The following is a 26,941-nucleotide window of genomic DNA, read 5'->3' as shown; positions in this document are numbered from 1 at the left end:
CAGAGATTGACATGAAACACACACACATATATATATACACACACTCACACACTCACAGTGCAGCGCCATCGTGTGGCAGTGATGTGTGACAGCAGCTCAGTCTGATTCTGTCTCTCTCTGTTCTGAATGTCCTTTGCTCACTGAGAGATTTGAGTATTTCATTCAAATAATCTGCTCAACCTCTTACTGTGACTGCTTTGCATGCGCTGCGTTGAGTTTGAGCAGAATTACCAGCGGATAATGCATTTAAAACATGGTGAAATATGTTTATGCTGACAGGAAACATTCTCAGAACGTTGTGGCAAGGTTCTCTCAAAGTTATGAACAAACATGTTCCAGTAACATTAATAAAATGTTATCTGGTTTTAAATAATGATCTTAAAACATTAGCACAAACACGTCATCTGTCTCAAAATCGAATGTTTTTTTTTAAACGTTGCTACTTGTTTCAGAGAACATTCAAATGTGACGTTTCTGTGATGTTTACAAAATTATAAAATGCAATGTTCCATTAACATTTGCATAACCGAGAAAAAATATTAACTGAACATTTGAATAATCAGAGAAGATTCAGAAATAATGTTTAGGTGGAACTTTACCGAAATGTTCTTACAACATGTTTTTGTTAGCCGGGAAAAAGGGAAAATGCATCAGAAATTGTTACAATGCAGAAATGTGTCAGAATGTTTACTGAGAACAGAAACTTGCACAGCACCAACATCGGATGCAAAACTGACTTTTCCATGTTGTTTGAACATTGATGTGTGTTGGCAGTTTGTGAACACAACCACCCTACAATGATCAAAATCCGACCAATGCTATTTTTATTTTTTATTTTTTTATCTTTAAAAGTAATATCACCTTTTTAAAATCAGCTCATTCACAGCTTCTTGTGGGTGTGACGAAACACAGACAGAGGCCCCTCCCACAATAGCTGATTGACATGAGCATCTTACCTTAGCCACGCCCTCACCGAGCTGAAACAGTCCGACTCCGATCGCCATTGTGTGACTCAGGTGCAGAGGAAGACTCTAATTGAGCGATTGAGGTGTTCTGTTGTTGGATGTAATAATGAACATAGCAGAACATAACATAACCACCTTTTTAAGGTCATGCCACAGCATCTCAATAGGATTCAGGCCACTCCAAAGTCTTCGTTTAGTTTTTCTTCAGCCATTCAGAGGTGGATTTGCTGGTGTGTTTTGGATCATTGTCCTGCTGCAGAACCTTCAGCTTGAGGTCACCAACAGATGGCCGGATATTGTCCTTCAGGATTTTTTGGTAGACAGCAGAATTCATGGTTCCATTGATCACAGCAAGTCTTCCAGGTCCAGAAGCAGCAAAACAGCCCCAGACCATCATCACACTACCACCACCAGATTTTACTGTTGGTATGATGTTCTTTTTCTGAAATGCTGTGTTACTTTTATGCCAGATGTAATGGGACCAGAGTATGTGAGTGGAGCGGTGTGATTTTGAATGGAGGGTGGAGCGGGTTTTTTAAAAGTCGGAGCATCGTGGTTTTCACTCACTCCAAGAACGCTCCACCACCGCTCCATCATGCCAACGGTCCGTAATATAACTGCATATTAAGCAAGAATTGACATATTAAACATATTTAGCTAGCTTGATAGAGATAGATCATGCAAATCAGAAAGAATGTGAAGGCTATGATGACGGCAATGGATGAGCGGTAAATTATAGTTCACAAGGCATTAGTTTGTTCCTTCTAGATACTGAATATTTTCAGGTGAAAGCATGATTTAAACAGACACAACACTTATCCACACGCAATCACTCTGTCATTAAGGCATTAAAACAAATATAATGGTATCTGATTTCGAATGAGCAGAAATCTGTAAGAAATGCAGTGATCCATAGGTAAAACAACTGACGAAAATTTATTATTTTCATTACAAACATTGCAAAATGCAGCAATTACACTCTTTTAATGCTGACAGTGTTATTAGTTTGGCATGTGGTAGGAACAAAGATTGCACACTAGTGTTTCAAACTCTCCTGTTATTTTATTTTATTATTTTTTATTTTAATATATGTTATGGACATGACTGTTATATTTCAAACATTTTTTTTTATGCAGAGCGAAGGCGGAGCGGTGTTTCTGATTTCAGTGAGCAGGAGTGGAGCGGGAGCGGGAAAAAAATGAACCCGGAGCGGAGCGATTATTAAATGCACAGAGCGTGGAGGGGAAATTGTTGCCGCTCCACTCCGCTCACATACTCTGAATGGGACACACACCTTGCAAAAAGCTCAACTTTTGTCTCGTCAGTCCAGAGTATTTTCCCAAAAGTCTTGGGGATCATCAAGATGTGTTCTGGCAAAACTGAGACGAGCCTTTATGTTCTTTTTGCTCAGCAGCGGTTTTCGTCTTGGAACTCTGCCATGCAGGCCATTTTTGCCCAGTCTCTTTCTTATGGTGGAGTCATGAACACTGACCTTAACTGAGGCAAGAGAGGCCTGCAGTTCTTTAGATGTTGTTGTGGGGTCTTTTGTGAGCTCTCGGATGAGTCGTCGCTGCGCTCTTGGGGTAATTTTGGTCACTGTTCCATGTTTTGGCCATTTATGGATAATGGCTCTCACTGTGGTTTGCTGGAGTCCCAAAGCTTTAGAAATGGCTTTATAACCTTTTCCAGACTGATAGATCTCAATTATTTTCCTTCTCATTTGGATCTCAACATGATGTGAAGCTTTTGAGGATCTTTTGTTCTGCTTCACTTCTTCTTCTTCTTCTATTGACTTTTTATGGCGGTTGGCAAACAAACGATAGGTGCATTCCCGCCACCTACTGGGCTGGAGTGTGGACCCTTGATATCAGGAAGAATCTATATATTCAGAACCGAAAATAATAATAATAATAATAAAAATATTATTTAAAAAATGTAATTGTATAAATCAATATTAAATAAAATTGTTTTTTTAAATCCTGTGAAACAATTCTGTCTTATCAATGCTTCATATATTCTGTTAGGATTTCCTCCATTAGTTAGCAGAGTTTTAAGTGAAATATTACCAGCATCCATTTCTCTTAATTCTTTTATCAAACATGCCCTTTCGTTTTCATACTCAGCTCAATACATCAGTACATACTCTACGGTTTCATCTTCCCCACACTTACTGCAATTCCCAGATTCATGTTTATTCATTTTATATAGAGAGTGGTTTAGAACTGTGTGCCCTAATCTGAGTCTTGTTATTACTGAATCCTCTCTCCTGTTTCCAAAATTCCCCCTTTCATTTCCAACTTGATTGAAAATTAAAAATCAGGAAGGGGGCCAACACTTTTTCACACTATCTGTGTATTATAGGCTTTTCATTAAGACCCTAAAGAATCATATGAACTTGTGATAAATGGGCATCCGATGACCTCTTTAAACAAATGTATTGAACGAAGCAGTCAAAGCTATTTTGGAACAAATGGAAGTCCACACACAAGAGCCAGGGCTGTGCATCTGTATGAATCTATGGATGTCGTGCTGCTCCTGGACAACACAAGTGTCTTTCATGATAGTGAAACTAATTTTAGCCTGGTGTTAAAGGGTAGAGAGGGAGAGACACAGGGAAAGAGCGGTGCATGAGCGTGTGAGTGCCATAGGTGCCCTTTAGGTCCGAACCCAAACTCACTCTCACATTTCTGTCTTTAATTCAACCCTGACCTTTCATTCAAGTCTGGAGCCGAATGAGGGACGGTCTGAGTGTTTCCAAACCTCGGCTGAAATGAAAAGACATCCAGGAAGATTCAGAGCCTGTCCTGAAAGACATCAGACGTCAAGGAAACAACACACTGAGGGACAGAGCCGCAGATAGTAGATGAGCCGCAACAAAACACTAGGAATTTATGTAACAATGTAAGAAGAAGTATTTTAAAATGATTCATACAGAAACTTGTGTTTTATTACCTGCTGATCCCTTCTGACTCAAGATGTAGATTAGAACATATACATTCAGCCATATTACATTCATAGTTTGTGTAGATATGCCATACAGCAAATATTTTTTAAATATATCTTAAATATCCACCTTATTTCTGAACACAGACGTCTCGTCCAACTGAAGCACAACTGCTCGTCCAACTGCTTTACATTTACGTCTCTGTTGTTATTAAATTATTTAATAACATATTTTTGTTTTTAAGATTAAAACTATGAAAATGGCTTTTTTTTCATCACTTTACAGTGTTGCAACTTTTTGTAGTAAATCACCTGTCATAGTTTAATGAGTGGGAAGATGACATGAAACGATGCAAGGTTAGCTGCATTGAAAACGTGGGAAAATTCATGGGATTCTGTCCACAAAATGATAAAAGTACACATTATTTGAACATTTTATTTTATTATTTCACACACAGTATTTTAACTTAAGACCGGAACATGAGTGCACCTAAATGGAAGATAGAATCTGTCATTGCAGCGCTCATCAGTTACTCAGTAAAAAGGTGAATATGCAAAATATATGTGACCCTGGACCACAAGGATCACAGGGTACATTTTTTGAAATTGAGATTTATACATTATCACAAGCTGAATAAATAAGCTTTCCATCAATGCATGGTTTGTTAGGATAGGACAATATTTGGCTAAAAAAACTGAGAAAATCTGAAATCTGAGGGTGCCAAAAAAATCACAATATTAAGAAAATTGCTTTAAAAGTTGACCAAATGGAGTTCTTAGCAATGCATATTACTAATCAGAAATTACGTTTTATATTTACAGTAGGAAATGTACAAAATATCTCCATGGAACATGATCCTAATAATTTTTGGCATAAAAAAAAGATAATTTTGACCCATGCAATGTATTGTCTGCTATTGCTACAAATGCACCTGTGCTGCTTAAGACTGGTTTTGTGCTCCAGGGTCAATATGTTGTAAACATAAAACTCAAAAAATATATTTTATATATTGAACTGAAAATATATTTGAAAATGCATCTAATGGGTTTAAAGTAGCTTTCCAACCACGTTCCTGGAGGCCCACAACACTGCATGTTTTCCATGTCTCCTTAATCAAACACACCTGATTCAGTTCATCAGCTCATTAGTAGATGCTCAAGACCTGAAATGGGTGTGTTAGACAAAGGAGAGATGCAAAATGTGCAGTACGGAAGGGCCTTCAGGAACGTGGTTGGGAACCACTGCAGTTGCATATGGATGAAATAGCTTATTTTTAGATTTATGATAATTAATAATGTTTATTTTTTATTTACTGGAGTAAGTCAAAATATATTAAATATGATTCAGGAAAAATATATATTTTATTTTTCTTTATTTGAACGGACAGACGTCAGATCAAACCCCCAGATCAAACAGAGCTTTTGTTAAAGCTACTATTTCGCAGCATGCAGTGGTACACTAAGCATGCATTGAATACACTGCAAAAATTGCTTTTGTTACTTAGATTTTGTCTTGCTTCCAGCCAAATTATCTAAAAATTCTTAAACCAAGAAGGATTTTCTAGACGAGTAAAAATTATTGTCTTGTTTTCAGAAAAAACAAATCAAAATTAAGTGAGTTTTTGCTTAGAACAAGCTAAATGATCTGCCAATGGATAAGGCAAAAATGTTCTCACCCCATTGGCAGATTATTCAGTTTGTTTCAAGCAAAAGACACTTAATTTTGACTTTTTTTTTTTTTCCTGAAAACAAGACATTTTTATTCGTCCAGAAAATCCTTTTTGGTTTAAAAATGTTTGTTTTGGCTGGAAACAAGACTAAAAATCTAAATAAGAAAAGCATTTTTTACAATGTAGCCTACCCAGGCCACCTAAGACTCAAATTTGCAGTGTTTAGTGATTAAAACTTGATATTTATAGTTACAAATAGCATAATATTTAACACTGTTTAACTAATAGCCACTTATAGTACATACTCTGCAGTATGCATTAAGCAGTACGTCCAAACATATCAGAAAGAAGTGATACCTAACTTCAAAATACCAAGACTGATGTGTTAGAATGTCAAACACTGGCACTGAACTGCATTAGCAGGATAATGTAATGCCTTCAGCTTGATGTGTGTATGTTCTCTCTAATTCTATCCTGTTTATAAAGCCATTCTAGAAACTAGTTATGATAATATTTGTATTTGATTACTTTGTTGCACTATAAATCATTGGAGATGTGGGCGGCTCCTGTGTAAACGTTTGGTGTTTGCAGACGCTCCCTAAGGCTTCTCCCATATACGGGGACGCTGCTCAGAGACCGTCTATAAATTGCGCCTCTGCGGCTGGAACGCGCACTCACGCCCTGTCAAACGCCGAGACCGACGCCGAACCGAATCGCCCGCAGGTAATCACGCAAATCCGCACGCATTTACTGCAACTCTGTGTTTTTACGTTTTGGTGTTGCTGGCGCTTTCGTTCGCGGTTGCAAACGAGCGCGGGCACGAGCTCTGCTGAAGTGAGTTGAACTCTATCAAGTGTGAAAGCGCTGCTTCCTGAATCTTAATGGAGCGACTGATCTGAGATCAGCTCTTGTTCTAAACTCGTGCCCGCTGTTGAACGCGTCTTCTGATCCGGGGTCTGCAGATCCTTTAGCTCTTGTTGCGTTGTTTTAAATGGATGTGTGTGTATAAGTTTGCTGTTAGGGGGAATATGGTTTCTGTAGAGGCTCCCGCTGAAAGCGGATTTTGTCAAACCGAGGCAGATTTAAGACACGAACCGTCAAACTTTCTGAAGTAACATTAGCATAAACCGAATGACCTTCACGCTTCCGGTGGAGCCATCGCAGACCGTTTAGTCAAACATTATTATTCATCGTTTTTGATCAGAAACGTACGTTTTAAACTTCTAAAAGGAGTCATTATAGATTATAAGCAGCGTGCAAGTCACTTTAAGATCTTTCAAATGTGCAAATGCAGATATTTAATTCACTAAATGTTAAATAAGTGTTCAAAAGTTATGAACACACTTTCAGGCTAAAGTCCGCGCGCGCTCAGAGTCCGCTATTATTGCGTCATAATGCGAGTTATTTAATAACTAATTGTTGCGTCAATGTGCACGCGCAGTGTTGGCATTGTAGGGTCACGCGCCGCACGTTCGTGGGCAGCTCTGCGCGCGATAAGATGCTGTGCTGTGATTGGAGACTGATATTCAGTGATTGTTTGGAGAAAACCTGAAAATGTTGCGAAATTGTGACAAGTTTATACAACGCAAGATAATTGTTTAAACATATAAATAGCCTTTTAATATATACATAATTTATTTTTTTTTTACTAACAATTTGCGTCAAATTGAGTTCTACTCATGAGGATCTGATGCAGATTATTAATGAACTAAATGGTATTTAATTAAATGTACCGTGTAGTGGCTTCTATGTAGCTACTGTGTGTTACAGTGGAGTACAGTGTCATTGCACGTATACAAAGGTCAAGGTTCAGCAAGGCTTTAGTAAAGGTCATATAGAGTTGTTGAGGTATGAAACAGACTCTCTCTCTCTCTCTCTCTCTCTCTCTCTCTCTCTCTCTCTCTCTCTCTCTCTCTCTCTCTCTCTCTCTCTCTCTCTCTCTCTCTCTCTCTCTCTCTCTCTCTCTCTCTCTCTGCTGTAGCCGCTCTATTAATAGAGAAACCTCAGACTGTATCTGTGTCAGACAGCTGAAGTAAGTGTGTGTGTGTACAGTATGGTTTGTGGCATATATTTCAACTAGTTGTCAAGGAACCATTTCTAAAATAAAAACCAATGCAACTTTGTAGACATGTATTTACAAAAAACACTTGAAATGACAAAAACATGCAATTATTATTTTTTTTTTTTTTTTAATTTCCAGCCAAAATATCAAAGAATTCTTTTCTGGACAAGTAATTTTCTTGTTTTCAGAAAAAAACTAGTCAAAATTAGGTATTGTTTTTGCTTGGAACAAGCAAAATAATCTGCCAATGGGGTAAGAAAAAAAAAATCTTATTTCAAACAGAAAACTAGATTATTTTTCTTACCCCATTGGCAGATTATTTTGCTTGTTTTATGCAATAATGCACTTTATTTTGTCTTGTGTGGTTTTTCTTCTTTTTTCTTCCTGACAGCAAGACAATTGTTGTCTAGACAAAAAATCAATCATTTTTGGCAGTGTAAAAACTAATATAAATGATATAAATTGTATATAACTGTGTTTCAATGTTAATAAAATAACATTGCTGTGAAAAATTATTCATCCTCAGTATTTTTGACCACAGATCACAAAACCAGTCATAAGTGTACTTTTATTTTAAAACTGAGATTTATGCATCATGTGGTCAAAAATGACTGTAAATGGCTAATGTGTGACTCTTCCTTAAGTTTAATGCTGGTGTATGTGTTGACTGAACTCTGTGTCTCTCTCAGGATGTCTATCAGTAAGATTCACGCTCGTGAAATCCTCGACTCCAGAGGAAACCCCACGGTGGAGGTGGATCTGTACACGTCTAAAGGTACAAACACTCACTCAATCTCACTGTCTGTGTTCTTAATGTTCCTGCTGTAGTCTGTAATAGTTTTAATGGATGGGTTCATCAGGTCGTTTCCGGGCGGCTGTTCCCAGCGGAGCTTCCACTGGAGTTCATGAGGCTCTGGAGCTCAGAGATGGAGACAAAACACGCTACCTGGGCAAAGGTACATCTGTCTTTATATATACACACACACACACACACACACACACACACACACACACACACACACACACACACACACACACACGTTATTACAAACAAACAGACAAATAATCAATATGTATGTGTGTGAATGTTTAAGGTACCCAGAAGGCTGTGGACCATGTGAACAAAGAGATCGCTCCTAAACTGATTGAAAAGGTGAAAGATATCAAAATGCTTGCCTACTTTCAACCTAATACACATTTTAACCTGATGGTATTTAGTTCGTATTTAAGAGTGCCTTGCAAAAGTATTCATACCCTCTTTTTTTTTTTTCACGTTTTGTTGCAGCATTATGTTAAACTGCTTTAAAGGAGTAGTTCATTTCAGAACAAAAATTTACAGATAATGTGCTCACCCCCTTGTCATCCAAGATGTTCACGTCTTTCTTTCTTCAGTCGTAAAGAAATGGTGTTTTTTTGTGGAAAACATTTCAGGATTTCTCTCCATATAGTGGACTTCTATGGTGCTCCCGAGTTTAAACTTCCAAAATGCAGCTTCAAAGGACTCTAAATGATCCCAGATGAGGAAGAAGTGTCTTATCAAGCAAAACAATGGGTTATTGTCTAAAAACAATTACAATTTATATACTTTTTAATCTCTACACGGAGTACACACAGAGCTAGACAAGATGAGCATTTGAGGTTTTAAAAGTATATAAATTGTAATTGTTTTTAGAAAATAACCCATGGTTTTGCTAGATAAGACCCTCCTTTCCTCGGCTGGGATCGTTTAGAGCCCTTTGAAGCTGCATTTTGGAAGTTCAAACTTGGAGGCACCATAGAAGTCCATTATATGGAGAGAAATCCTGAAATGTTTTCCTCAAACACTGGAAAGATCCTGTTGCATAAGTATTCATACCCTTTTCTGGGTCACTGGAAATGTATCTCAGGAGCATTCATATCGCTTCTAGATGTTCCTACACTTGGAGTGGAGTTAAACTGTGGCAAATTCATTTGAATGAGTCTGATTTAGAAAGACACACGCCTCTCAGAAAAGGTCTAACAGCTGAAAATGCAGATCAGAGCAAAAACCAAGATAACTGCCTGTAGAGCTCAGTGACAGACTTGCGTTAAGGCCATGATCTAGAGAAGAGTTCAGAAACAAATCTGCTGCATTGAAGGTTGACAGAAGCATTCTCCATAATGGAAGACGATTGGAACAACTAGGACTCTAGAAAATGTCCAAGCTGACAGAGATGGAGAGGTGAAAAGGTGAGGCAAAGAATGGCAGATAATTGCCAAATGCAGATGTGCAAAGATGCTCACATCAGACCCAAAAAGCCTTGAGGCTGTAAAGCTGCTTCAACTATGGACTGAGTTAAGGGTATGAATACTTATGCAATCTACTTATTTCAGTGTTTTATTTTTAATACATTTGTCAAATGTGCAAATCTGGTTTTTGCTTTGTCATTATTATGGTGTATGGAGTGTAAATTGATGTGGGGGAAAAACTAATTTAAAGCAGTTTAACATAATGCTGCAACAAAACAAAATGTGACACAAATAAAGGGCCCCGCATGTAATGAAATCCCCCATAAACCGGATGAACTGTTCAGTTTATGTGTTTGACATCCTTTGTTCTGTCATCCTTGTGTCTTTAAACAGAAGTTCAGCGTCGTCGAACAGGAGAAGATCGACAAGTTCATGCTGGAACTCGATGGAACTGAGAACAAATGTAAATAAAACCCCTTTATAAAATCAGGTTTGATTCACATGCATTAAGTAATATACGCACTGTAAATGCTTTAGTTGCTTGTTTCCAGCCAAAATATCTAAAAATTCATAAATCAAGAAGAATTTTCTAGACGAGTAAAAGTTCTTTCACTTAATTGTGTTTTTGTTTGAAACTAGCGAAATATTCTGCCAATGGGGTAAGAAATTTTTACTTGTCTACAAAATTCTTTTTTAAAGCATTTTTTGCAGTGCACTGCCGCTCAAGACTTTTAATGTTTTTTTTTTTTTTAAAGAAGTCTCTTCTGCTCATCAAGACTGCATTTATTTGATCAAAAATACAGGAAAAATCTGTAATATTGCAAACTGTTTTTACAATATAAAATGGTTTTCATTTGAATGTGCTTTAAAATATAGTTTATTCCTGTGATGCAATGCCAAATTTTCATCAGCTGTTACTCCAAGTAAGAAAAGCATTTTGTTTGCAGTGTGGATTTATTTTTTTGTCTTGTTTCCAGCCAAAATATCTTAAAAAGAAGGATTTTCTAGACAAGTAAAAATTGTTGCTTTTAGAAAAAACAAGTCAGAACTGAGTGCGTTTTTGCTTCAAAAAAGCGAAATAATCTGCCAATGGGGTAAGAGAGATAATCTGGTTTTCCATTTGAAATGAGATGATTTTGAAATGAGTCTTTCTTTTTTTTTTTTCTTTCTTTTTTTTTTTTTTCTTACCCCATTGGCAGATTATTTTGCTTGTTCTAAGCAAAAACTTAATTTTGACTTGTTTTTTCTGAAAACAAGAGAATTTTTACTTGTCTACACAAATTTTCTTTGTTTATATATATATATATATATATATATATATATATATATATATATATATAATATATATATATATATTTGTCTTGTTTCCAGCCAAAATATGTGAGTAAGAAAAGCATTTTCTGCAGTGCACTTCCGCTCAAAAGACTTGTGTTTTTTTTTTTTTTTTTTTTTGTTTTTGTTTTTTTAATTTTTATATATACGTCTCTTCTGCTCATCAAGACTGCATTTATTTAATCACAAATACATGAAAACATAATATTGAAAAATGTTTTTACAATATAAAATAATGGGTTTTCATTTGAATATGCTTTAAAATATAATTTATTTCTGTGATGCAAAACTGAATTTTCATCAGCTGTTACTCCAGTCTTCAGTGTCACATGATCGTTCAGAAATCATTCTAATATACTGATTTATTATTATTATTATTATATAGAATTATCAATATTGGAAACGATATTGATTTTTTTTTTTTTTTTTTTCTTAGAATTCTTTGAATAACAAATTTAAAAAGAACAGCATTTATGCCAAATATTAATATTTTTCAACAATGTAAATCTATGCTATCACTTATTAATTTAACACCGCCTTGATGAATAAAAGTATTAATTTCTTTGGAAAAAAAAAAAAAAAAGTAAAATGTACCGACCCTAAACATTTAAATGGCAGTGTTTATTGTTAAAACTTTTTTTATTATTATTATTATTATTATTATTATTATTATTATTATTACTGATCAAGGAATCCTGAAAAAAGTATCACAGCTTCCAAACAAAATATTAAGCAGCACAACTGTTTTCAACATTGATAATAAATCAGTATATTAAAATGATTTCTGAAGGATCATGTGGCACTGAATACTGGAGTAATGATGCTGGAAATTCAGCTTTGCATCACAGAAATAAATTAGATTTTGAAATATTTACATGGAAAATTTATTTTAAATTTAAATAATATTTCAGAATATTTCTTTTACGTCTATGTTGTCTGATTTGACTTTTTCTAGTTTTTAGGATTTAAATTATTAAACCTGGTGGCATTTAAATAAAGACATTAAAACATTAACAAGGGAATTAAGCCACTTACATTTGAGTTAAAAATCTAAAATCATGATTAAAAAAAAGGATGTTAATTTGTCCTTTCAAAGTTAAGGCCCCAAAAGCTCAGAAATTGGAGCTGAAATCATAAAGTCATAGCATTTAATGGCAATTTATAGTTAACCAAAACTGGGGGGAAAAAAAAAAATACGTGTGTGTGTGTTTTTTTTTTTTTTTTTTTTAATTAAATGCAGCCTGGATGAGCATAAGAAACATTTTTAAAAATCATATTGATCCCAAACTTTTGAGCGGCTGTGTAAATGTTTATATATTGAATGCTAATGACTCGCTTTAGATGGACATGTCTGTCAAGTGTATAAATGTATTGGTAAAGCCTACAGATAAACACTTTCTGAATCCTACCTGCTTGTTTTCCTCTCCTGCAGCTAAGTTCGGTGCTAATGCAATTCTGGGTGTGAGTCTGGCGGTGTGTAAGGCGGGCGCCGCTGAGAAGGGTGTTCCTCTGTATCGCCACATCGCAGACCTCGCCGGAAACAAAGACGTGATCCTGCCCGTTCCTGTACGTTTACCACCGCTCCTGTGTTTCTCACACCTGTGCCGCCTCATCTCCTCATCCTCTCCTCTGTCTGTCTCTCTCAGGCCTTCAATGTGATCAACGGCGGCTCTCACGCCGGGAACAAGCTGGCCATGCAGGAGTTCATGATCCTGCCGGTGGGAGCCAAGAACTTCCACGAGGCCATGAGGATCGGAGCAGAGGTCTACCACAACCTCAAGAACGTCATCAAGGCCAAATACGGGAAAGACGCCACTAATGTAGGAGACGAGGGTGGATTCGCACCCAACATCCTCGAGAACAACGAGGGTATGACACCTGATTTAGAGCACAATGAAAAACGGGAATTAAATGACTCGCGTTTAAATTAACTGAAAAAAGCTCTTTTTGTTTTTCTAGATTCAGTGTAATGGTTAAATACAATTTCAGAAATCTAAATGTTTCAGGCTATACAATTAATTGATTTCATGAAAGTTATAAAATGTGCCAAAAAAATAATGATTTTATAGTAAAGATGAAAAAATGGAGCCCAATAGTGAATCTGGGAAAAAATAAAAATTATTTCAACAGGCTACTTTTTTTTTTTTTTTTTTTTTTTTTTTTTTTTAAACTTGTATAATTTGCCAAAACTAATTTTAAAAGTTTCATATGTATGTGTATATGTTTTTATTTTCATGTTTACATTTTAATTTTAGTTTTAGTAATTCTGTCGTCTGTTTTTATAATTTTCAAGTAGTTTTTATTTTTTAAATGTATGTTTACAAACTTTTTAATCCAGTTTTAGTTAGAAATGGTGCCTTGACAACTGGCTGAAAAAAGTCTATTTTAGTTAACATTCATTTTAAATATTTTTTTTTAATGTTTTAATAGTTTTAATTTGATTATTCACTTTTTTTTTTTTTTTTTTTTTTTTTTTTTTAGTTTTTTTTATATACTTGCCATTTAAAGTTATAAATTAATTTATATATTCTGTATAATCAGAAAGCATGTCTAATTGTCTAATTAATTTGGATTGTCCAACTTAAGTAATTTATTAAAAGTGTTTCAATATTAGCAGCCTATAAAGCTTTTAGGCCACTTTTCTTTGTTCTCTGATTTGACTTTCCTAGATTAAGAATTAATTTTATTAAAAATGTTAGCATTTAAACGAAGACATAAAACGCGAACAATTTAATTAATCTTTCAAAATGTAATCAAAAGAAAAAATGACTTTTTTCTGGCAAACGAAGTGGCACACAAAAGAGATTTACTTTTTATTAGAACATGGATAAAAGTAGATTTTTCAAAAAAAAAAAAAAAAAAAAAGGGGGGGGGGGTGTATAATCAGCTACTATAAAAAAAAAAATATATATATATATATTTATTTATTTATTTTATTTATTTTTTTTTTTTTTATAAAAACTATAATAGTATCTTAATGGTGATAAAGTAACAATAATAATAAAAAAGATCTTCCTGAGTATTTTTATCTTGTTTTGAATTGCAAATATCTAAACCATCCTTAAATCAAGAGATTTACTGGAGATGCAAATAAAGATATTAAGTGTTGCCTTCTGAAAAATGGAACAAATAAAATCAGTTTATGCATAAAATAAGACAAACTATCTGGGAATATTTTTTCCTGACTCCATTGGTAGATATTTGTCTTATTTTTGGTAAATTTCTCATAAAATAAGACTACTTATCTCTAATTTAGCAACTCTGGTGAAAGTATGTTGATTTTAAGAATCTGTAGACATTTGCACTGGAAAAAAAATGTATGATTTTTATGTACTTTTTAACCTCAAATGCTTGTCTTGTCTACCCTTATGACAAAGATGTTTATTCAAGTGTGCTATTTTTAGTTTAAAAGTATACGTTAGTCTACTTCAGCGTACTTAGAAAAAGACAATGTATTTGAGCTATACTTGTGCTCTGAGAATCTATTTTCTGACTCTATTGGTAGATATTTGTTCTTGTTTTAATCAAGAACGCACTACTTTTGGATAAATTTCTCATAAAATAAGTCTTATCTGTAATTTAGCATCTCTGGTGAAAGTATGTTGATTTTAAGAATCTGTGGACATTTGCACTGGAAAACCAGACAAAAACACTGAAGAAGGACAGCAGGTTTTACGATGTGATCAGTAAGCTATTTTCATATTCAAGTGTTTGAAAGCAGAGATGTTCGAACCAAAAACTCAGTTTCTGCTTCCTATTCATTTGTGTTTGTAGAACATGTGAAGATATTGTGTTCGTATCAGGAATAAACTCTTCTAGTCTCACGCTGACTGCCGTAAACCTCTGTTTGCTGAACTGAACGTCTCTGTGGTTCTGTAGCTCTGGAGCTGCTGAAGTCCGCCATCGAGAAGGCCGGCTATCCTGACAAGATCATCATCGGCATGGATGTCGCCGCGTCAGAGTTCTTCAGAAGCGGCAAATACGACCTGGACTTCAAATCACCCGACGACCCAAAACGCCACATCACTGGAGAACAGCTGGGAGACCTGTACAAGAGCTTCATCAAGAACTACCCCGGTACACACACTTACACACACACTTAAAGGGGTCATCGGATGGCCATTTTCCACAAGTAGGGTCTTAATGAAAAGTCTTTAATATGCTTTGGTTAAATCTCAATAGTAGTGTAAAAAAAAAACACCCTTTTACCTTGTCAAAAACACCTCTGCAAAATATCAGCTCATTTTTATTGCATGGTCCCTTTAAATGCAAATGAGCTCTGCTTGCCCCGCCCCTCTCTGCAGTGAGATTATGAGCTGTAATGTTTACTTTAGCCACATTTAGCCACATTTAGTGGCGAAATTTGCCAAAAAGCACGTTATTAAGAAAGGTCATTTGCAAAGATGCATAAGAAAACTTTATACTCGCTTCTGCTGTGAGTGAAGCTGCATCAGGAACAATTCACACAAACATAGATGCATATGGAAATCGGGATCGGCGCTTTTCGTTCAAAAACAAAAATAACGCAATCCTCTGCGTCTTCATCGGCTCAGATGTAGGGAGTGAATGACGACTGCTGTGTTCATTATTACATCCAACAACAGAACACCTCAATCGCTCAATTAGAGTCTTCCTCTGCACCTGAGTCACACAATGGAGATCGGGAGGGCGGGGCTAAGGTAAGGCGCTCATGTCAATCAACTATCGTGGGAGGGGCCTCTGTCTTTGTGTCGTCACATCCATAAGAAGCTGAGAATGAGCTGATTTGAAAAAGGGGATATTACTTTTAAAGATTAAAAAATACCACTTGGTGAATTTGTATCATTGTAGGGTGGTTCTGTACACAAACTGTCAACACACATTAATGTTCAAACAACATGGAAAAGTGAGTTTTGCACCCGATGACCCCTTTTAAACACGCACACTCACTCTCAATCGCAAGAACGTCTGTGTTTATGTGCGTCTGGTTTTGATCTCAGTCCAGTCCATCGAGGATCCGTTCGACCAGGACGACTGGGAGAACTGGACCAAGTTCACAGGTGCGGTGGACATCCAGGTGGTGGGAGACGATCTGACCGTCACCAACCCCAAACGCATCCAGCAGGCCTGTGAGAAGAAGGCCTGCAACTGCCTGCTGCTGAAGGTCAACCAGATCGGCTCCGTCACAGAGTCCATCCAGGCGTGAGTTCACATAGAAAAATTACTAATTCCCTTTTTTTTTTTCTGGCAAACAAAGTGGCGCACAAAAAAACATGGATAAATTTATATTTTCCTAAAATGTTTATTATTTTCAGGCCACTTTTTAAATCTGTTTGTCTGATTTGTACGGAAGTCCATTTCCGCCACTGAGTAAAAAATAAAAAAGGTTTTGTGACTTCTCACAATTCTGAATTTTATATATATATATATATATAATTTTTTTTTTTTTGTCTTGTCAGAACTGTGAGATAAATGCATTTGTTATTGTAAGTACAATTACAAGTCAGAATTGCGGGATATAAACTCTCAATTCCCAGAACAACTCTAAATAGTCAGAATTGTGAGAAGTCGCAATAGCTTTATTATTATATATAAATTTTTTTTTTAATTATTATTCAGTGGCGTAAACGGGCTTCCATAGATTTGATTTCCATATTTAGGATTCAAATTAAATTCATTATTATACAGGTGGTATTTAAATGAAGACATAAAACATTAACAATTTAATCTTTTAAAATGTAATCAAAAGAAAAATGACTAATTCCTTTTTTTTTTTTTTTTTTTTTTTCCTTCTTCTCTCTCGCAACTGAAAGGTATAAATGCACAATTGTGAGTTATAAGGTCGGAATTTTTTTTTTTTTCCTCACAATTGCGAGTTTGTTTCTCGCAATTCTGACTTTTTTCTTGGAACTGAGAGATATAAACGCACAATTATAAAGTCGGGATTGCGAGATAAAGCAATCTAGCAAATTCTGACTTTTATTTCTCAGAATTGCAAGTTTATATCTTTTTTTTTTTTTTTTTTTTTTTTTTTTTTTTTTTTTTCTCGCAATTGCGAGTTTGTATAAAATGTCAAAAGAAAAATTGGAATTAGTAATTTTTTTTTCTGGCAAACAAAGTGGCACACAAAAGGTTTACTGTTTATTAAAACATGGATGAAAATTTTATATTTCCCTAATAATAAACTTATTAAATCTCTCTCTCTGTCTGTAGTTGTAAGCTGGCTCAGTCTAATGGTTGGGGTGTGATGGTCAGCCATCGCTCTGGTGAGACAGAGGACACCTTCATCGCTGACCTGGTGGTCGGTCTCTGCACAGGACAGGTATTCAAAATCAATGCAAACGTATCATGTCTTCAGTGCAGTTTGATGAGAATCTGTCAAACTAACATGTGTTCTGATGTGATCAGATCAAGACCGGTGCCCCCTGCAGATCAGAGCGCTTGGCAAAGTACAACCAGCTGATGAGGTGAGCAATGACATCATACCTCCTTCCAATCAGCCGTCCAATCAGAGTGTGCCAAACATTCACCTGTGTGTGTGTTTGTGTTTGTGTTCCTCAGGATTGAGGAGGAGCTCGGCGACAAGGCCAAGTTCGCAGGCAAAGACTTCCGTCACCCCAAACTCTAAACCCTCCAGCTTCTTCCAGCAGTACTGCAGCAGCTCTGATGTACTTTTTTTGAAATGCGAAAAACTACAAAATAAAACCGTAAATAGAAATGGCTTGTCTGTGCCTTTATTCACATGCTGGAACAGTAAGAGCGAAACAAATCAAAACGCATTTGTGACCCTGGACCACAAAACCAGTCATAAGGGTCAATTTTTTTTTTTTTAACTTGAGATTTATTCATCTAAAAGCTGAACAAATATCTTTCCATTGAGGTATGGTTTGTTAGGATATGACAATATTTAGCCAAGATACAACTATTTGAAAATTTGAGGGTGCAAAAAAATCGAAATATTGAGAAAATCGCCTTTAAAGTTGTCCAGAGTAAGTTATTAGCAATGCATATTACTAATCAAAAATTAAAGTTTGATGTATTTACAATAGGAAATTTACTAAATATCTCCATGGAACATTACTTAATATCTTGATTTTTGGCCCATACAATGTATTTAACTATTGCTACAAATATACCTGTGCTACATAAGACTGGGTTTGTGGTCCAGGGTCACATTTATCTAAATTTGCGCTCCAGTGATTGATGTACACAGTCAAATCTGTCAAACACAGCGCTGTACTGTTGGTTCTTTCTGTAAACCAGTGTTTTTGAGAATAAGTTAATGTTTTAATCATTTATCAACACATTTGCATGTCCACTGTTTTTTAAGAGGATGGTTCACCCAAAAATAAATTCTGTCATTAATTACTCACCCTCATGTTGTTCCAAACCCATAAGAACTTCATTTATCTTCCCTATTGGAATTGCTCAGTTGTTTCTTCTCCAAAACAAATGGCATTTTGAGGACCTAAATAATATATGCTCAAACTCAAGAAACTTTGTGTCTCAGAAGTGGGTGTGTCAAAATGGCTCAATAGCTCCACCTATAAAATTTCAGTGAAGTGCCCCTCGACCTACGTTTCACGTACATATACGAAATTCGGTAGACGCGTGTAACAAACCAATGTCTACGAAAAAGTCCTTTGGTACGAAGTCCGAAACCCAGCAGGAAGTCTTATTTTGAATTTTCTCAAGTTTTGTGCTGTTTTTGCCATTTTCAGGTTTGTATTTGAACTTCTCCTAGAGATTTAAATCCATCAACACCAAATTTGGTGAGTGTAATCTAAAGCCCTTTGTGATGTTAAATTGCGACGATCTTGAGTTTTTGTTGGAGGGAGTGTCCGTAGCGGCCTGACAAACTTTTATACCTGACAAGCATATAATGTCTAATCTGCACCAGAATTCACAAGTTTGATAAATTTAAGTCTTGTCCTGAACACATGCCCATGCTCATATTAAGTTCCTATATTAAATAGTCATAGCACCACCTGCTGGCATGGACTTGGCAATGTTAAATTGGAAAGATCTTGAGTTCTTGTCAAAGGGCATGTTCGCGGCGGCCCGACAAAGTTTGATGTTTCACCATGTGAATAGAAGTTGTTGTAACTCAGCCATACAATTTCCAATCTACACCAAAATTCACAGATGTCACAGAAATCAGTTAATTCTCAGCACATAGAGACACTTTCACCTAGATATCACACCATAGAGACTGTGTCTGTTCCCCGATCTAGAAAATACAATAAACGTCCAAAGCAATTTAACAGTAACAATTTAATTGATGTTCAACAAATAAAAAATGTATATAATACAGAGAAACAAATTATAAAGCTTGGCTTATTAAATATCAGGTCCCTTTCTATGAAAGCACTTTTTGTAAATGATATGAGCCCTGATCATAACCTAGATGTGCTCTGTTTGACAGAAACCTGGCTAAAACCAGACGATTACATTATTTTAAACTCCACTCCCCAAAATTACTGTTACAAACATGAGCTGCGTGTAAAAGGTAATGGGGGAGGTGTTTATACAATTTAAAGCAATATTTTCAGTGTTTCTCAGAGAATGGGCTTCGAATATAACTCGTTTGAAGTAATGGTGCTTCATATAGCATTATCCAGAGAAACAAGTATTTATGATAAATTCCCCGTGACGTTAGTACTGGCTACTGTATACAGGCCACCAGGGCACCATACTGACTTCATTAAAGAATTTGATGATTTTCTATCCGAGTTAGTGTTGGCTGCAGATAAAGTCTTAATAGGGATTGATTTTAACATCCATGTTGATGATGAAAAAGATGCATTAGGAACAGCATTTATAGACATTCTGAACTCTATTGGGGTTAGACAACACGTGTCAGGACCTACTCATTGCCGAAATCATACTCTAGATTTAATACTGTCACATGGAATTGATGTTAATGGTGTTGAAATTTGCAGCAAAGCGACGATATCTCAGATCATTATCTAGTCTCGTGTATCACTTCTACCACAAAAGACTGCTTTGTACGTAATCTTCCTGACTTATCTGAATTTTTCAGCATATCCAATAGCTCAGAAAAACTGTAGACTCTCCTTTTTCTAGCACTTAAGATACGGTTGCTCCTTATTGCGGTTAAGGAAGATTAAGGAAAACAGTCCGACACGTGGTAAAACGAGCACACTTGCACACTGAAGAGAGCAGCACGGAAAATGGAATGCAGCTGGAAGGAAACAAAACTAGAGGTTTTCTTTTAAAACATAAAAAAACATAAAACTGCTAGATCTGATTATTTTCCGTCTTTCTTAAAAAAACAAACATAACCCTAGTTATTTATTCAATACAGTGGCTACATTAATGAAAAATAAAGCACCAACAGGCATTGAGTTTTTCCAACTGCAGTAATGACTTTATGAACTGCTTTACTACCAAGATAGATACTATTAGAGATAAAGTTGTAACCATGCAGCCTTCAGCTACAGTATGGAATCAGATACGCTATAGATCTCTTGAGGAACAATTCCATGCATTCTCTACTATAGGAGATGAAGAGTTGTATAAACTTGTTAAATCATCTAAACCAGGGTTCCCCAAATCTTACCCTGGAGGGCCAATGCACCGCAGAGTTTAGCTCCAACCCTGATCAAACTCACCTACCTGTATTTCTCAAATGATCCTGAAGACCTTGATTAGCAAGCTCAGGTGTGTTTGATTAGGGTTAGAGCTAAACTCTGCAGGAAAATGGATCTTGTGGGCCAGATTTGAGGATCCCTGATCTAAACCAACAACATGTATGTTAGACCCTATTCCATCTAAGCTAAAAGAGGTGCTTCCAAATGTCATAAATCCTCTTCTGAATATTATTAATTCGTCATTGTCATTAAGATATATAACTGGCTGTTATTAAGCCTCTCATTTAAAAACCACAACTTGATCCCAACTAATTAAATAATTAGCCCAATCTCAAATCTAAAAAATGTGACCCTGGACCACAAAACCAGTCATAAGGTTAAATTTGACAAAACTGAGATTTATACATCATATGGAAGCTCAATAAATAAGCTTTCTATTGATGTATGGTTTGTTAGGATAGGACAATATTTGACTGAGATACATCTATTTGAAATCAGAAATCGGAGGATGCAAAAAAATCAAAAAGACAGAGAAAATCACCTTTAAAGTTGTCCAAATTAGGTTCTTAACAATGCATATTACTAATCAAAAATTACATTTTGATATGTTTACGGTAGGAATTTTACAAAAAATCTTCATGGAACATGAACTTTACTTAATTTCTTAATGATTTTTGGCATAAAAGAAAAATCAATAATTTTGACCCATGCAATGTATTTTTGGCTATTGCTACAAATATACCCCAGCGACTTAAGACTGGTTTTGTGGTCCAGGGTCACAAATGTCAAAGATACTAGAAAAGGTAGTATCCTCACAATTGTGTTCCTTCTTAGAGAAAAAATGTATCTGTGAGGATTTCAAGTCAGGTTTTGGACCGTGTCATAGTACAGAGACTGCTCTTATTAGAGTTACAAACGACCTGCTCTTGCCATCCGATCGTGGTTGCATCTCTCCATTAGTGCTACTGGATCTTAGTGCTGCGTTTGATACTATTGACCACAATATTCTTTTGAATAGACTTAAAAATTATGTTGGCATTAGTGGTAGTGCATTGGCATGGTTCAAATCGTACTTATCAGACCGGCATCAATTCGTAGCAGTGAATGACGAGGTATCATATCAATCACAAGTGCAGTATGGAGTACCTCAAGGCTCAGTACTAGGGCCATTACTTTTTACGCTTTATATGTTACCCTTGGAAGATATCATCAGCTTTCACTGTTATGCTGATAATACTCAGCTCTGTCTTCGCGGCCCAGCTAGACATACCGATTTGAAAAACTAACGGAATGCACAGTTGATATATAAAAAAACTGGATGGCGAGTAATTTCTTACTGCTAAATTCTGAAAAAACAGAGGTGTTAATTATCAGACCTAATAATAACCTTAAAAACTGTCTAATACTCGATGGCTGCTCTGTCAATTCTTTATCATCAGTCAGGAACCTAGGTGTGCTATTCAATAGCAATATTTCCTTCGAAAGCCACATTTCTAGCATTTCTAAAAAAATATATCGAAATTATGACCTATGCTCTTGATGTCAAATGCGGAAACGTAATTCATGAATTCATGACCTCAAAGATAGATTATTGTAATGCTTTATTGGGTGGTTGTTCTGCACGCTTAATAAACAAATACCAGCTGGTCCAAAATGCAGCAGCTAGAGTTCTTACTAGAAGGTTGCTTTGACACAACTTGTATTGTAAAAAGCGCTAAAAAAAAACTAAATTCACATGTTTATTAACACACATCTAAAGGCCAACATTCTGTTATAATCATAGCATCACCTGTTGGCAACAGGAAATGACTTGTTTTACACTAACTTAAACATGCAATGCCCAATCTGTACCAAACTTCACGTTGGATCAAAGGCTTGATAGCGCCATCTATAAAATTTCAATAAAGTGCCACTTGAGCTGTTTCACATACATGTACAAAATTCAACAGACACATGTAACACACCAATACCTACAAAAAAAATCTGAAACCCAACAGGAAGTCTGTTATTTTGAATTTTCTCTGCCAGTTTTGTGCCGTTTTGCCACTTTAACAAACTCCTTGGAGAGATTTAAACAGATCAACACCAAATTTGGTGAGTCTAATCTAAAACCCTTTGTGATGTTAAATTGCTAAATTTTTGAGTTTTTGGTGGAACCCTGTTGAAAAAGCCAGGTATGTTTTGATGCTGGGATGCTGGTTTTAGCTGGTTTATGCTGGTCCCTTGCTGGTTTATGCTGGTCTTTAAACTGGTTTAAGCTGGTCTTTAGCTGGTTTAAGCTGGTCATTTGCTGGTTTATGCTGGTCCTTTGCTGGTTTATGATGGTCTTTAACTGGTTTATGCTGGTCCTTTGTTGGTTTATGCTGGTCCTTTGTTGGTTTATGCTGGTTTATGCTGGTCCTTTGTTGGTTTATGCTGGTCCTTTGTTGGTTTATGCTGGTCCTTTGTTGGTTTATGCTGGTCCTTTGTTGGTTTATGCTGGTTTATGCTGGTCCTTTGCTGGTTTATGATGGTCTTTAACTGGTTTATGCTGGTCCTTTGTTGGTTTATGCTGGTCCTTTGTTGGTTTATGCTGGTTTATGCTGGTCCTTTGTTGGTTTATGATGGTCTTTAACTGGTTTATGCTGGTCCTTTGTTGGTTTATGCTGGTTTATGCTGGTCCTTTGTTGGTTTATGATGGTCTTTAACTGGTTTATGCTGGTCCTTTGTTGGTTTATGCTGGTTTATGCTGGTCCTTTGTTGGTTTATGATGGTCTTTAGCTGGTTTATGCTGGTCCTTTGTTGGTTTATGCTGGTTTATGCTGGTCCTTTGTTGGTTTATGATGGTCTTTAACTGGTTTTTGCTGGTCCTTTGTTGGTTTATGCTGGTTTATGCTGGTCCTTTGCTGGTTTATGATGGTCTTTAACTGGTTTATGCTGGTCCTTTGTTGGTTTATGCTGGTTTATGCTGGTCCTTTGTTGGTTTATGCTGGTCTTTAGCTGGTTTATGCTGGTCTTTAACTGGTTTATGCTGGTCTTTAGCTGGTTTATGCTGGTCTTTTGCTGGTTTATGCTGGTCCTTTGCTGGTTTATGCTGGTCTTTAACTGGTTTATGCTGGTCCTTTGTTGGTTTATGCTGGTCTTTAGCTGGTTTATGCTGGTCTTTAGCTGGTTTATGCTGGACTTTTGCTGGTTTATGCTGGTCTTTAGCTGGTTTATGCTGGTCTTTAACTGGTTTATGCTGGTCTTTAGCTGGTTTATGCTGGTCTTTAGCTGGTTTATGCTGGTCTTTTGCTGGTTTATGCTGGTCCTTTGCTGGTTTATGCTGGTCCTTTGCTGGTTTATGCTGGTCTTTAACTGGTTTATGCTGGTCCTTTGTTGGTTTATGCTGGTCTTTAGCTGGTTTATGCTGGTTTTAGCTGGTTTATGCTGGTCTTTAACTGGTTTATGCTGGTCTTTAGCTGGTTTATGCTGGTCTTTTGCTGGTTTATGCTGGTCCTTTGCTGGTTTATGCTGGTCTTTAACTGGTTTATGCTGGTCCTTTGTTGGTTTATGCTGGTCTTTTGCTGGTTTATGCTGGTCTTTAGCTGGTTTATGCTGGTCTTTAACTGGTTTATGCTGGTCTTTAGCTGGTTTATGCTGGTCTTTTGCTGGTTTATGCTGATCCTTTGCTGGTTTATGCTGGTCTTTAGCTGGTTTATGCTGGTCTTTAGCTGGTTTATGCTGGTCCTTTGCTGGTTTATGCTGGTCCTTTGCTGGTTTATGCTGGTCTTTAGCTGGTTTATGATGGTCTTTAGCTGGTTTATGATGGTCTTTAACTGGTTTATGCTGGTCTTTAGCTGGTTTATGCTGGTCTTTAGCTGGTTTATGATGGTCTTTTGCTGGTTTATGCTGGTCTTTTGCTGGTTTATGCTGGTCTTTAGCTGGTTTATGCTGGTCTTTAACTGGTTTATGCTGGTCTTTAGCTGGTTTATGCTGGTCTTTAGCTGGTTTATGCTGGTCTTTTGCTGGTTTATGCTGGTCTTTAGCTGGTTTATGCTGGTCTTTAACTGGTTTATGCTGGTCTTTAGCTGGTTTATGCTGGTCCTTTGCTGGTTTATGCTGGTCTTTAACTGGTTTATGCTGGTCCTTTGTTGGTTTATGCTGGTCTTTAGCTGGTTTATGCTGGTCTTTAACTGGTTTATGCTGGTCTTTAGCTGGTTTATGCTGGTCTTTTGCTGGTTTATGCTGGTCTTTAGCTGGTTTATGCTGGTCTTTAACTGGTTTATGCTGGTCTTTAGCTGGTTTATGCTGGTCCTTTGCTGGTTTATGCTGGTCTTTAACTGGTTTATGCTGGTCCTTTGTTGGTTTATGCTGGTTTATGCTGGTCCTTTGTTGGTTTATGCTGGTCTTTAGCTGGTTTATGCTGGTCTTTAACTGGTTTATGCTGGTCTTTAGCTGGTTTATGCTGGTCTTTTGCTGGTTTATGCTGGTCCTTTGCTGGTTTATGCTGGTCTTTAACTGGTTTATGCTGGTCCTTTGTTGGTTTATGCTGGTCTTTAGCTGGTTTATGCTGGTCTTTAGCTGGTTTATGCTGGACTTTTGCTGGTTTATGCTGGTCTTTAGCTGGTTTATGCTGGTCTTTAACTGGTTTATGCTGGTCTTTAGCTGGTTTATGCTGGTCTTTAGCTGGTTTATGCTGGTCTTTTGCTGGTTTATGCTGGTCCTTTGCTGGTTTATGCTGGTCCTTTGCTGGTTTATGCTGGTCTTTAACTGGTTTATGCTGGTCCTTTGTTGGTTTATGCTGGTCTTTAGCTGGTTTATGCTGGTTTTAGCTGGTTTATGCTGGTCTTTAACTGGTTTATGCTGGTCTTTAGCTGGTTTATGCTGGTCTTTTGCTGGTTTATGCTGGTCCTTTGCTGGTTTATGCTGGTCTTTAACTGGTTTATGCTGGTCCTTTGTTGGTTTATGCTGGTCTTTTGCTGGTTTATGCTGGTCTTTAGCTGGTTTATGCTGGTCTTTAACTGGTTTATGCTGGTCTTTAGCTGGTTTATGCTGGTCTTTTGCTGGTTTATGCTGATCCTTTGCTGGTTTATGCTGGTCTTTAGCTGGTTTATGCTGGTCTTTAGCTGGTTTATGCTGGTCCTTTGCTGGTTTATGCTGGTCCTTTGCTGGTTTATGCTGGTCTTTAGCTGGTTTATGATGGTCTTTAGCTGGTTTATGCTGGTCTTTAGCTGGTTTATGCTGGTTTTAGCTGGTTTATGCTGGTCTTTAACTGGTTTATGCTGGTCTTTAGCTGGTTTATGCTGGTCTTTTGCTGGTTTATGCTGGTCCTTTGCTGGTTTATGCTGGTCTTTAGCTGGTTTATGCTGGTCTTTAGCTGGTTTATGCTGGTCTTTTGCTGGTTTATGCTGGTCTTTAGCTGGTTTATGCTGGTCTTTAACTGGTTTATGCTGGTCTTTAGCTGGTTTATGCTGGTCTTTTGCTGGTTTATGCTGGTCCTTTGCTGGTTTATGCTGGTCCTTTGCTGGTTTATGCTGGTCCTTTGCTGGTTTATGCTGGTCTTTAACTGGTTTATGATGGTCTTTAACTGGTTTATGCTGGTCCTTTGCTGGTTTATGCTGGTCTTTAGCTGGTTTATGATGGTCTTTAACTGGTTTATGCTGGTTTTTAGCTGGTTTATGCTGGTCTTTAGCTGGTTTATGCTGGTATTTAACTGGTCCAGCATAAACCAGTTAAAGACCAGCATAAACCAGCAAAGGACCAGCATAAACCAGCTAAAACCAGCATCCCAGAACCAAAACATACCTAACAAGCATATGCTGTTTTTATTCAACAGGGCAGGCATGTCCATGGCGGCCTGACAAACTTAGATGTTTCAACATGAAACAGGAAGTTGTTATAATTCAGGCATACAATGTCCAATCTGTATGGGTAGACACATGTAACACACCAATACCTACAAAAAAGTCCCTGGGTCCGAAGTCCGAAACCCAACAGAAAGTCTGTTATTCTGACCAAATTTGGTCAGTCTAATCTAAAGCCCTTTGTGATGTTAAATTGCGAAGATCTTGAATTTTCGTCAAAGGGCATGTCTGTGGAGGCCTGATAAAGTTTGATGTTTCACCATGGACATAGAAGCTGCGTTCATGAGAGTAGCACAACACAGAAGCCAGCATTCTGACAGAAAACATCCATTGCTCATAGTTA

The 26,941-nt window shown here is 36.7% G+C and overlaps 1 protein-coding gene across 2 annotated transcripts; it reads left to right on the top strand.

Moving 5' to 3' along the window:
* Nucleotides 1-6,230: 6,230 nt before the first annotated feature.
* On the top strand, nt 6,231-17,877 carry eno3 (enolase 3, (beta, muscle)). Of its 2 annotated transcripts, XM_073822593.1 has the most exons (13): nt 6,243-6,301; nt 7,560-7,610; nt 8,330-8,415; nt 8,501-8,596; nt 8,735-8,793; nt 10,242-10,311; nt 12,613-12,746; nt 12,827-13,049; nt 15,060-15,257; nt 16,160-16,361; nt 17,373-17,481; nt 17,568-17,626; nt 17,721-17,877. In XM_073822593.1, exons 3-13 carry the CDS (start codon nt 8,331-8,333, stop codon nt 17,785-17,787), a joined length of 1,302 nt encoding a protein of 433 aa, XP_073678694.1. In that variant the 5' UTR covers nt 6,243-6,301; nt 7,560-7,610; nt 8,330; the 3' UTR covers nt 17,788-17,877. The 2 variants fall into 2 exon arrangements, with proteins under 2 accessions (XP_073678695.1, XP_073678694.1); XM_073822594.1 differs by lacking the exon at nt 7,560-7,610 and having other exon boundaries at nt 6,231-6,301.
* Nucleotides 17,878-26,941: the final 9,064 nt, after the last annotated feature.

Source organism: Garra rufa, chromosome 18 (genome assembly GCF_049309525.1).
Source record: "Garra rufa chromosome 18, GarRuf1.0, whole genome shotgun sequence".
Classification (NCBI taxonomy): domain Eukaryota; kingdom Metazoa; phylum Chordata; class Actinopteri; order Cypriniformes; family Cyprinidae; genus Garra; species Garra rufa.
Note: the sequence above shows the minus strand (reverse complement) of the source record. Positions and strands in the feature narration are given on the sequence as shown.

What these genes read in the sequence shown, in the direction of transcription:
- eno3 (XM_073822594.1), top strand. Translation starts at nt 8,331, where the DNA reads ATGTCTATCAGTAAGATTCACGCTCGTGAAATCCTCGACTCCAGAGGA. An exon ending in ACGTGATCCTGCCCGTTCCT is followed by an intron (nt 12,747 to 12,826) that starts GTACGTTTACCA and finishes TGTCTCTCTCAG; the next exon opens with GCCTTCAATGTGATCAACGG. An exon ending in TCGGTCTCTGCACAGGACAG is followed by an intron (nt 17,482 to 17,567) that starts GTATTCAAAATC and finishes TGATGTGATCAG; the next exon opens with ATCAAGACCGGTGCCCCCTG.